Source organism: Petromyzon marinus, chromosome 48 (assembly GCF_048934315.1).
Source record: "Petromyzon marinus isolate PM22_M1 ecotype Great Lakes invasive population chromosome 48, UKy_Petmar_22M1.pri1.0, whole genome shotgun sequence".
Classification (NCBI taxonomy): domain Eukaryota; kingdom Metazoa; phylum Chordata; class Hyperoartia; order Petromyzontiformes; family Petromyzontidae; genus Petromyzon; species Petromyzon marinus.
In genome coordinates this window covers 9917268-9929771 of record NC_133714.1, presented here as the reverse complement: position 1 = coordinate 9929771, position 12504 = coordinate 9917268, and the positions used below count along the sequence as shown (strand labels likewise).

The 12504-nt window shown below is 48.6% G+C and overlaps 1 protein-coding gene across 2 annotated transcripts in view; it reads left to right on the top strand.

Moving 5' to 3' along the window:
• SLC60A1 (solute carrier family 60 member 1) overlaps positions 1 to 8495 on the top strand; it is a 37409-nt gene extending 28914 nt beyond the window's left edge. For both annotated transcript variants that reach the window (XM_032972287.2, XM_076074525.1), the window contains exons 9-11: positions 373 to 443; positions 3912 to 4044; positions 4923 to 8495. In XM_032972287.2, the coding sequence (XP_032828178.2) occupies positions 373 to 443; positions 3912 to 4044; positions 4923 to 4957 (239 nt within the window). In that variant the 3' untranslated portion in view covers positions 4958 to 8495. The remainder of the gene's footprint in view (positions 1 to 372; positions 444 to 3911; positions 4045 to 4922) is intronic.
• Positions 8496 to 12504: the final 4009 nt, after the last annotated feature.

The following is a 12504-nucleotide window of genomic DNA, read 5'->3' as shown; positions in this document are numbered from 1 at the left end:
TCACAGCCCCTTGCAAGCAGCACCATCGCATCTGTGTGTGCGTGTTCGGCTAATGGTGAACCTGGCCTGGCACTTGCAGCACTGACAGTAATTATTGACCATACTTCACCAGGCAGGTCAGTGTGGGTTGATGAAGGGGAGCGCCACTTAAATGTCCAACGGCCGGTGCTTCCACTACTGACGTGCGTTTGTACGTTTGTGTGTCTGCGTGTGTGTGTGTGCGCCTGTGCGTGTGTACGTGTGCATGTGCGTGCGGACGTGTGTGTGTGGGTGTGTGTGTGCGCGCGCGTGTACGCGTGTGTGTACGTCCGTGTGTGCGCGTGCGAGCACTGAACACAAAGCGTAACGACGACCCGCGAATGTCTCCCCCAGGTTGCGCCACCACTCTGCTGGTCACGGGAGCGAGCGCGGGAGAGATGTTCCTTCCCGTGATCGTGGGAACGGTGAGTGAGCGCTCCCCACTTGCGCCTCTTGCCCGGCCCTCTCCGCCCACGCTTGTGCCGGGCTACTGCCCGGCTGGCCCAGTGCTTCCAGATCAAGGCGGGGTGGGGGGGGGGTCCCTCCTGGGGATGCGTTGTCTGGGACGTAGTCGCTCCGTGGAACTCCCACGCCGCCCGTTGTGTCCCTCCTCCACTGCTGGATGAGGCCCACTTCTCACGCCTTGGTGAAACCTTATTTTTTACCCGCTGGTCAGCCTGCGTTTGGTGGGAGCAAAGCCATTGGGAGCATTGACCTGCAACACAATGGACTTGGCTGCACCGCCCCCTGCTGTCCACAATGTAGCGCAGCAGCAGTAGCAGCAGCAGCCGCCTGTAGTAGTAACTTGCGGTGCACGGCGCGTCACCCATCCAAGCACTGTCCGGGCTGAACCCTGCTTGGCGACCCGAGGTGTGATGAGATCGGGGCACGTTCCTGGTGACTTGGTCAGGATGTGGATCCAAACTCTCACGATGCAATCTCTGGTGTTAAAGCCGAGTCTGTCGCGAGCGTCGGCGATTGTCTTCCCAAATAAGCGTGCGGTGGGACTCGTCTCTAGTGGTGGCCCTGAGCAAGTGGTGGAAATTCCACATTCCTGTGGAAAAGGCTCGTGTCTATAGGATGACCACTTGACTTCTCACAATGCATTCCTTATTGTATCTACCCCGGTGCGATGTTGAGCCGAGTCGACTTGAAACCGAATTGGGAGTTGAGTGCTCCAACCGCCGCAAATGTCAGCAGATTTAATCGACCCTTTGTCCTTCACGCACAACTCATCTACAAATCTAAAGGGGGTCCCCCCCCCCCCCACACACGGTCTACGCTGTACGTGTTTGCACCGACTCTGAAGCTCTCCCCCCCCCCCCCCCCCCACGTGCTGCTCGAGGATTTTATTCCCCAGAACTGGCAACGCTGGTCTGGCGCTCCGTAACAAAAACAACGCCCGCTTGCTTTATTATTCCACTAGGGCTTCCTTCCCGCCCATAGCGTCGCTGCTTCCTGGTTTTGTGGCCGCGGTCGGAAGAACAATTGGATGCTCGGGAAAGTCGCACTCTCGTGGTTCCCATCGTAGCGAGGCGCGGAGATTGTTCCGAGCCGGCGTGGCCCGTGCCCGTTGCGTGCCCACGCGGCTGCGGGGGAGGCGCAGCGCACGCCACGGGCCACGCGTCTCGCTTGAGCGAGGCGCGCCAGCGCTACGCGACCAGGCGCTGGCGGCGAGGTCCCCCCCCAGCTGCTCACTCGCGGCTGGAGCCTCGCACTCGACAACGTAACCCAAGAGACGGGGGGGGGGGGGTGGGGGTTGTCAACAATGTGCGGTTCGTGTTCGGCATCCTTCACGACCTGCGGAGGCAGCCGCCGTGCGCTTGGGTTTCGACACAAACGCGTTTAAACAAATGAAGCCCTTTCCTAAAACCTGATGTCGTCATTCAATTTTTCTGCAATCGTCCACACCTCTATACAGCTGCTGTGGAGCTCGGTTCAACAACGAAAAGGCCATACGTTTCCCCCCCCCCCCTCCTCCTCCCACGATTTTGCCCAAGCTGGTGACGTTCGAGGGAGGGTCGAACTGCGGCGGGCAGAGTGCTCGTGGCACAGCTGTGAGATTTCGGCTCCAATCCTGGTTAGGGGGGACGCGGGCGGGGGGAGGTCATCTCTGCCCATCATCCCTCTGGCTTCAATACAAAGAGTGCCACTATGAAGAGGAGTCAACGTTGGATTTTAAGTGTCAATAGCTTGAACGAAATGCACGCTTAAATTCTCGGTTTTACATTTTTTGGCGCACAAAAAGTTAAACAATCTTCTGGCACTATGCTGAATCACAGGGCGCATGGGCTGTTCGTACTTCGTAAAAAAAGTGGTGGAAATTGCACATTCATATGGCAGAGCCAGTATGCTCCTAAGACGATCAAAATCGACTTCCTATGAAGTGGTTCTGATTTTATCGGCCCTGTGAAACGTGATAGGCTGAGCTTGCGCTGAACCAAAATTTGACCTCTTGACTTTCCCAGTTGTGAGCCGAGTGCTGCTTTAACAACCACAGTGCACCGCAGGCAGAAGCGTAAAAACTTTAAAAACGGCAACGTTAAAGCGGAACCGCGGCAATGTCTGAAGATTGTAACGTGATCGCTTTATTGAAAGACTTCTTGGGGCCACATTTAATCTGCGAAACCAAAACGCATGCAAGCGTGGGCAGCAGCAGCAGCAGCACCAGGCAGTTCACCGCAATTCTGCTCAACGAGAGCCGTGGCGCGGACGTCACCCGGCCTGGCGAAGGGGAACCGGTGAATCGTGCGCTGTGGGGCCACTCTGTGGCTCCTCGCCACACACGCCTCGCGACGGGTGGCCGCGTGTTTGAGTGTTGTTCAAATCATTACGATACGGCGGCTGTTGGCGTATTGAAATACGGTAGGTTCTTTTCCCATATGTAACTTGTTGGTTTTTGTTCTTTTTGCTTTTAACTTGAGAACCAAATACGTGTCGTTATTCCAAGTCTCCCCCACCCCCCCCCCCCACCACCGTGTGCCCGGTTCACCTTCCTGTGTATTCGGCTGTGCGGTGGTGGTGATGCCAGTAAACCAACAGACGCTATTGGCGTCTGTACCACAATATCTCGCAACGCAGATTCCGAGTCGCCTCTGAAAAACTTATTTTCAACCTCTCCGTTCTGTACGCTATTGTTTGGCCAGTACTGGAAAAAAAAACTTGACGGAGACGATAATAATGCACGGAGGCAAATTCATTACTTACGTTCGGCTGTGCGGTGGTTGGGGGGGGGGGCATATCTGATGGCCGTGAAATAATTGTGATTTTGTTCTCGAGAGAATAGGCGATTGTCCCGTCGCGCCTAAATAACAACCAGGGCTAGATAACAAACAGGCCGAGATAAGAATAATTCTGTGCCGTATTTGTGTATTCACGTGTTTTTATAAACGCGAGCTCTCACCCCCCCCCCCACCCCCCGTTCAATCGAGCGATCGGCCACCACTCGCTCATCACTGTGTGTGGCTCTGAGCCAGTGGTAAAACACACTCCACGTTCCCATGGCAGGAGCCCATCCCACGATGGAACTTTCCGCTCTCGACAATCCCACGATTGTGATCGCCTGACTGGAAATCTGAATGTTGCAAAAGTTAAAATCCCTGTTGGAGGTTGAGTCCAACCCATCACTATCATCGTCGCCATCGTCACCATCGTCACCATCTCACTCAACCTGTGGTAGACAAAATGGGTAGCACTTTAAAAAAAGTCAACATTGGTCGTGGAGGGCTGTAGCTCCGGCCATAGCAATGTGGAATTTCACACGATGGGTTCAGGGTTGCCAGCAGGAACGAGTGGCACCCTGCGGGCGTTTGAACAGGGATGCGATTGAGCTCGCGAGCGTAACGATCGAACGGGTTGCAGGGGAATTACTGTCAAACCCTTTGCCGGCACAGATCATTGACCAGCAAGGTTATGGGATCTTCCTGCCCGCCGGGCTGATCATCTGTGTGCTGGGGCTGCTGGTCTTCCTGGGTCTCGTCGCGTGTCGACGCTTCTTCGCCTCGCATGATGAAGACCACCCTCACGGTACACGTGGCTGCGTGTCAATGCACGGTGTGCATGTTGAACGGAGTTTGGCGGAGGGGGGAGCACGGGAGGGCAACGCCCTGCCCAAACTGTGTACACCTTCATTAATTTATTTTCAGTAGTTTACAATTAAGATTAGAAATACATTTATTATATGCATCGGCGATGCCCAATCGGAGGGACAAAGTGAATCCCTGCCCTCCCCGCCAGATATAGAAGTCAAACTCTGCTCATGATATAATAATAGGTTTTTTCCCCTTTTTTTCTGGCAACAAAACTGAAACCTTCTTACAAGGATTCATGTCTGCATTAACCACAATATCTGCAGTCAAATTGCAAACAAAAAACACACTATAATAATATATGCATTGTCCTTGAAACTGATTGGTCCACACCAAGGGACGGCTTTCTTTTGAGCCTCGACCCAATTGGTGCTCGACCAGATGACGCCAAAAGGCGTCATCTGGCCGAGCACCAATTTTTTTGCCAGATAAAAGGAGAAAAACCCTATTATTATATTTTGGTACTGGCAAAGGAGGTCTAATGATGGAGTCTGCCCATGATGTTGAACTTCTTTTGCACCGTGTGTGTAGCCAACCGTGCTAATCTGAGGTGCACTGTGTCATTTATGGAATACGGATTTACCTGTGTATGTATGCACAGGCCCAAACAATACAGCCATCGGAAGACTTTTGGAGCACGTGTTGTTTGCGAGCACCAATTGATCATGACACCGCACGTACAGCACTTATCCCTCTGATCTATTAAAGGTTACTCGAGGGTCCTTTGTCTGTTTGTGCAGTGTTTTGTTCCAGTGAAGGGTGTGCATGTGATTAAACAGGTGATATTGTGTGTGTGTGTCTGCGCATATTCAACAGATTCCAAGGTGGAACCTGACAGTGCAGGCATGTGAGACACCCAAGCCTGCGTTGAGGTTCCCTGCAGTTGAGACGCTCGACCGTGCTCCCTCACCATCGCACGTCAACCACGTGACTTCTCTCTCAGCAAACCATGGGAGAATTACACCCATCTCACCTCCTCCAACAGCATCAACCAGAAACCTAACATCCTGTAGTGATCCGATAGCAATCCATTCGCGACGTATAGGTAGGTCCATGAGTACAATGTGTGGTGTAGAGACGCGTTGGAGGGATAGTGTGTGGTCTATTTGATCAATCGCTGTGCAGTGTTAATCCATCGTTTTCGATCACCTTTCCTATGGCTTCTAAGCCTTGACCCCTGAACAGAAGAAAACGAGTCACGTTTGGATGCAATATATTTATAAGACTTCCTACCAAACGCGTTATGTACATACATTTTCCCTAAATAGACAAAAAAAAAGTTGCTACCCTATTTTCTAATCTGTGTACATTCATAGAGATCATTATTGAATTTGAAATCTTTCCCCGTGAAAATCTCGAGGCGATTTTTCAGAAGAGCCCTGCCCAACGTATTTGCCCAATTCAAGTCTTGTTTCCTACAAAGCATACGAGAAGGAGGACAAACCCTTGCCTTGCCACGCACATGGCACAAGGTAGGACATGACAAGCCCGCTTGCTGTACTGCTCACCGCTGGCGCACCACCTTGTTTATCAACAGGGGAGTGCCCCCCCCCCCACGTGGACCGTCGTGTCTCCCATCCCCGCGCGCTCCACCAACCCCCCCCCCCCCCTACATCCGGCTCGTGACGTTCAGGATGCGCAGCGTCTTTCGGTGCGAACGAGCGTGCGGCGATGCTCGCCCACGACCTGAACAGTGGGTGAAAATGCCACATCCCAAAGGCGGGGGGACCGCTCGGTCTGGAGGTTGATCGACTAACTGTTAACCTCCTTGGACAGTGGTGCTCGTTTTTATATCCGTGCTGGAGAGACGATGAGTCAGCTCGACTCTGGCAGAATTTAACCGGCGACTCTCCAATCATGCGTTAAACGCTTGAGCCACAGTGCCACTCGGCTGAATTTGTTGCTGTTGAAGTTTAACGTAATTAAGTTAAAGTCATATTCTTTGGTTCTTTCGGTAAAGTCACATAGAAGGGAAACAATAAAATAATACAAATTTAAATGTTATTGTTTAATATTTTTATTATTTTATTGTTTCCCTTCTGCGTTGGTGACTTTACCGAAAGAACCAAGAATATGAATCCCTGCAGTCACGAAAGCTTTAAATCAAAATTTAAGTTAAAGTTATTATCATGGTGGATGAAACAAGTAGTGCAACTTACGTGAATTTGATGGTGTGCGTACTATGGGGCCCGTATGGAGATTGTCCACCAACTGGCCCTGCCATAGGAATGTCGAATTTTCACCACTTGCTTGGGGCCATCAACAAAGATGAGTGCCACATTGCACTCGTGTGACGGAGCCACTTTGAACGAGAGGCTGATGATCGTGTTACGAATGACTGCGCTTAATTTTTCCTAAATCTGTGAAAACTCATCATTTACGTTGCAACCACCCCCTAATTTTAGTTAAGCAACTTTCTTCGAAACTTATACCACAAAAAAAGTACGTAAGCATTTTAAACAGTTTACTGTGTGTGTTTTGCTAAGCCGTGAAGAGCGTGTGAACATTTTGGTAGCCATGTACACAACGCTGTAGCTACATTTTTATTTGCTTTGCCGCAAAATTTATAGCTCGACGCATATCCTGAAAAGCAACGCTTGTATCCTGATAAATATGAGACCACACGGCCTTCTATAAAACATATCCGGTCAAGCTTCACTTAACAAACTCTCCCGGTTCTATTGTCACGTGTATTTTACACGGCACCCTTAACATTTCGTGCCGTTTTCAACGTCCCCGTTGTCGTAAAACGTCGGAGGTTTAATATTTTGTTAGCGATGTGCACGCCAAGGTCAAGAGGTCATCGCAGCTCACGCTGCTGAAACCGTGACCCCTCACCCGCCGCCTCCGTCGCACGCATCCCGGTTGTTGCACAGGCGAGCGGTACCCGAACCAGCGAGGGCCGCTCGCTCGAATGGTCTCACAACATCTGTCTCCAGGGTTTCCCCGATGTCACCGCCACCGCCGCCGGGTGCCGCTCCAACCCTCCCCGCCTCCATCCTGCACTCGCGCCTTACCTGCTGGTCTTCCCCTTCCCGATTGAGGCTTCAGGGTTTTCCTGCGATGTTTATTCAGAACTTGTGCGTCGTTTACCCTATCTTTCCATGAAATAGCTGGCGCCCTCTGCAAAAGTCACCCGCTATCATTCACAACCCTGAAGCTTCTCGACCCATCTGGCAAAGTGCACATGGCGTGGTATGGGATCTTTGTGTTCATCTTTTTGCAGCACAATTAGAGAGAGATTGGTGTCATTGTGGCTGCTATGCATAGCCATCAATACGATCGGTTATGTTACTGTCTGGCACATATCACAAATATGATTCAAGGTAAATTTTTATCATCCATACATCCCCCTTAATCAGACCTTGCAAAATACAAGGCGTCACAATTTTCAAGATATAGGAAAATCATCTCAGCAGATGCTACTTGTCAGATCAATTTCAAGGTCAAGCAAATACTTTATTAGACATGCCATCCACACATCACCTTGCAATGCATTTCATTGTAATCTGCTCTTTGCATGCTTGAGAGTAGGGTAATTAAGTGTCATCACAGTAGTCACCTTAGCTTGATCTAAGAAAAATCCGAAAGGTTGCATGCATACTCTGTAGAGCATTTGGATCTATGCTTGTCCCGTACTAGCTGTGTGAACCATACACGTTTAACTTGGTGCAGAAAGAGGCTGGAATCTGCATTGATACCCCGTCGTGATAACACCCCAAGATCTTGCCGTGGTCTATCGGTGAGCGCACTGGACTTGCAAGCCCACAGGTCGCCGGTTAAGCTCAATCTCTTGGTCTTGGCAAGTTAAAGAAGGGAAAGTTTCGTATTTCCTCACCGCATTTGGCCATTGGCAGGTCGTGTGTGGTGGAGGGGGGAAAGTGTGGGGACTACCACATCTTTCTGGCATTAGTGTGGGGCTGTTGCTGATGGATATGAGCGCCACCCAATCCTCAAGCTGGAGGATCTTATATTCGTTTTGTCACGTATTGAATAATACACCGTGACGCGTGATAACTCGAAGGTTGAACGTTTGACAATGGTTTCAGTGTGGAGTTTCGCAAGTGGTATTTGAGAAAATGAAAATTATTAGAAGGGTTTGTTAGGTTGCAAAGGTTGCACTGTGAAGATGGTATCTGCAGTGAGAGAACCGATCGGGTATGGGATGTATCAATAATGCGAGTTTTGTAAACCAATTACAGTTAAAATATCCTCTTCACGATTATACATGTCCAGGTGATTGGAAGCCAATAACTATATTTAATGTGTTCCGTTTGATGGGTCCCCTTGAGGGCAGAAACCACGTGATTGTCATTTATTCCAACATGTTCCATGCAACAGTGATCCTCCGCCGTCTCTAACCCAATAAACCGCTCACCGCCTTGTCAAGGTTGTGTTTGTCTTGACATCATTTACAACGACACCACATGCACTTGCACCCATAGACCACAAGGCGGAACCTCCCTGATTCATTATTTAGGCAGAAACTACTGTATTACCAGATTTAAGACAATTTTCATAAAAATATTAGCACAACTTTGTTTTCTGCCAATTCATGAATTAGAATCAAGCTTTATATATTCAATATTTTTTAATGTTTAAAGTGTTTCTTTATTCCAATGAGTAAAAATGAGGATTATATTTGTCAAGCACCGTTCATCAGAGATCCCAACGTGCTGTACAAGTCGGCGTGGAAAAAAAAAACTCGTGCAACTAATCACTTAGACGCCAGTAGAATAATAAAATACTAAAAATAATTTGCGGAATTGCCTCAAAGTGGAATAGTCGGAAGTGCACAGGTAAGATTTGAGACGCTCTTTAAACGTTCCCGCAGACTCTTGAGAGATCCTGAGATCTCGTGGGAGAGGGAGGGAGGCAGGGAGCTCCTGAGAGTGTTGGGGGCTACACGCGACCCGGCTCGGGTTCCTGCAGACCGGAGCCGAGACCTGGGAACACACGCGAACTGTGACCCCAGATGTGTGCTGTTGCCAGCGTGTGAGATGACATTTTATTCAGAACCGTGCTCCGAGCATGGCACCAATTCTGTGGTGCTTGAGCAGGGGAACCGGGCCGCTTAGCAGGAGGTGAGGGCGGTGAGTCCACGCGTGGCCCGCCCACATTATTTGATCATTTACCACTTCCGTCTGCGCCTCTTTCCCGCACTGCGCACTCAGTCTCGGTCACAGTGTTGATAAGCCCACAAGCGCTAACCCCCCTAGTAGCCAAACTGAGCAAAAAAACAAACGTCGCTGGGGTGAGCTTCTTTGAAAAGGGGGAAAGACCAAAATGATGAAACCCCCCTCCCCCACCACCCCACCACCCGGCCTGTGAAAAAAAATATTCCACGAAAGCGGTCCCTGGTGCCAATAAAGTTGTGGGACCGCTGTGCTCGAGTCCGGCTTCGGATAATGGCGTCACGGGAATACTTCCGAAGTGAATTCGAAGCCTCGCATGCACACCCGGGGCACACTTTACAACGTTCCGTTTTGCCGCACGTCGACCGGCAAATGTTGAATCTTCCCAAGGTGTGCGTAGCCAAATTGTGACCAAAGGTCCGTCCATAAATGACGTCACGCACCTAGGGGGGGGGGGGGCGGGGTCAGACATTTGTGACGATGTGTGACGAGGGGGGGGGGAGTTTGAGAAATGTGACGTCACATCAAAATGCGCAAATTTAAATAAATATAGACAACACGTTCTACTTAATTAAAGACTTTCTAAAAAAATGTTTTCTCCTACAACATCAGAGTGCAGCGCCACATTAAAAACGCACTACGATGATAATAGTTTAAAGCGATTTGAAGCATTTTTTTATTTTGAAAATGGAAATATCTTCTTTGGTTTTTTCGGTAAAGTCACGTAGAATGAGAATAAAATAATAAATTGATAAAATAAAATAACACTAATATTCTCACGACGTTTCGGCCACAACACAAGCGGCCTTCATCAGGTGAGACTGTCTGCTAGGACACCTGATGAAGGCCGCTTGTGTTGTGGCCGAAACGTCGTGAGAATATTATTACGTTATTTTATTTTATCAATTTATTATTTTATTCTCATTCTACGTGACTTTACCGAAAAAAACAAAGAAGATGAATCATTGCAGTCACGAAAGCTTTAAATGGAAATATGGTTTTCTGGGGGGGGGGGGGGCAGAGCTTTGTGACGTCATATTTGAGGGTCACCGATGGAGTCATCGGTGACCAGCCTCACGCCACCAACCGCCCATCTTTGCGATAGCATTGACGAGATTGCAGACGAGAGATTGCACGGGAGATTGCCACCTGCTGGTGGCCAAGGGTTTCACGCACGCGCAGCATTGGCCCTGAGTTTTTGCCAGGGAACAACAAATGTTTTTTTGTTTGGTTGGGCCGTCAATAAATGACGTCACGCGATTTTGGGCGATTTTTGACCCCCCCCCCCTCATCGTCACGCGGCGTCACAAAAAGTCAGACCCCCCCCCCCCCTCAAATATGACGTCACAAAGCTCTGCCCCCCCGCCCCCCCCCCCAAAAAAATAAAACATGCTTCAAATCGCTTTCAACTATTGCCATTGTAGTGCGTGTTTAATGTGGCGCTGCACTCTGATGTTGTAGGAGAAAACATTTATTAAAAAGTGGCTGTCCGTGTTGCTGAAGTTGAGGGTGGGAGTCCACCCATTTTTTCGCCATATAGCATTGCGATGTGTGGCGACTTATTGTTGGTAGCTTGGCTGATTGGAGAATATATAGAGTTTATTGATAACATTGAGGTAGTTTATATTTTAGTTTTTTATTGGTTTTTTATTGGTTCACTATGTAGTATTCATTATATATTGTAGTGTATACCCAGTCACTGTGAATAGCTCAGATGTGTAGGCCTTGACTTCAACATAGCCATTTCTGTGACCAGTCACAAGCTAATCACTCAGTTATTTCAATGCTAAATTCTCCTGTTTGATTTGTACTAGGTGCCTCTGTGAATTTGTATGGTCTGACTTTAACGTAGCTATTTCTGTGACCAGTTACAAGCTAATCACTCAGCTATTTCAATGCTAAATTCTATGCTAATTCCTTTGTCAAGGTGTGCCTCTGCGGATGTGTATGCTTTAACTAAGCTATTTCAATGCTAAATTCTATGCTAATTCCTTTGTCAAGGGGTGCCTCTGCGGATGTGTATGCTTTAACTTTAACATAGCTATTTCTGTGACCAGTCACAAGCTAATCACTCAGCCATTTCAATGCTAAATTCAATGCTAATTCCTTTGTCAAGGCGCTTTGTTTCTTCTCACACAGCTTAAAGGTCGTGATCTGAGCGTGGCTTTTTCACTCCAGCTCTGTCCTCCAGACAGTCTCGTCCCTTCACCTGATGAAGGCCGCTTGTGTTGTGGCCGAAACGTCGTGATTTTTGTTATTTTATTTTTTACCTACGTGACTTTACCCAATAGAACCAAAGAGTAAGTAGAACGTGTTGTCTAAATTTAAAGTTGTGCATTTTGATGTGACGTCACATTTCTCAAACCCCCCCAAAGCCTCGTCACACATCGTCACAAATGTCTGACCCCCCCCCCCAGGTGCATGACGTCATTTATGGACTGCCCCTTATCTGCGTCCTACAACATCGCTGAGGTTGCCTTCGCGTCCCCGTGGGAGATGAGATTACGAGCGAGAAAAGTCTGAGCAGACAAAACAAATATTGATTTCGCCGCCTACCCATATCTGTTTCTTTTTCTTCCCACAGATATTTATTTGACACTTCCCAGCGTAACACACAAAAAATGTTTTTTTAAATATTTTTAATGCGGAGGGACAGATATGGGGGGGGGGGGGGGGGAGCAAGCGGGTAGCGAGCTGTGATGTTGTTGCAGTGTAAAGATACAACTTGTAAATATACAACTTGTAAATTTACAACTTGTAAATACACAACTTATTATTGGTTCTTTCGGTACGTAGAAGAGAAATAATAAAATAAAAAAGAAAACGATACAAATTCTCACGACGTTTCGATTGCAACACCAGCAATTGTTGTATTTTATTATTTCCCTTCTACGTGGTGATTTTATCGAAAGAACCAAGAACATGAATCCCTGCAGTCACGAAATCTTTAAATCTAAATATACAACTTGTGAACGGTGGGCTCGGGCAGGACATGTCCCGATACCCTTGTGTGTGTGTGGGTTGATGATTCCCGATCGTCCAGACGAGCGAGTGACAACAGACAAGTGGCACACCTGTCAACCCATTATCAGTGCCCTACCTGATTACTACAGACCAACTCTGACATTAGTGGTCACCACGTGCCCCTTATAAATCTCAACGTTCATCCCACAAAGGGAGAAACACAAATTAAAAGACATTTTTTTCTTGCCCGTATTGAAACGGCTGCGCGCCGTGTGGACCTGAACACCCAATTCCCCTGT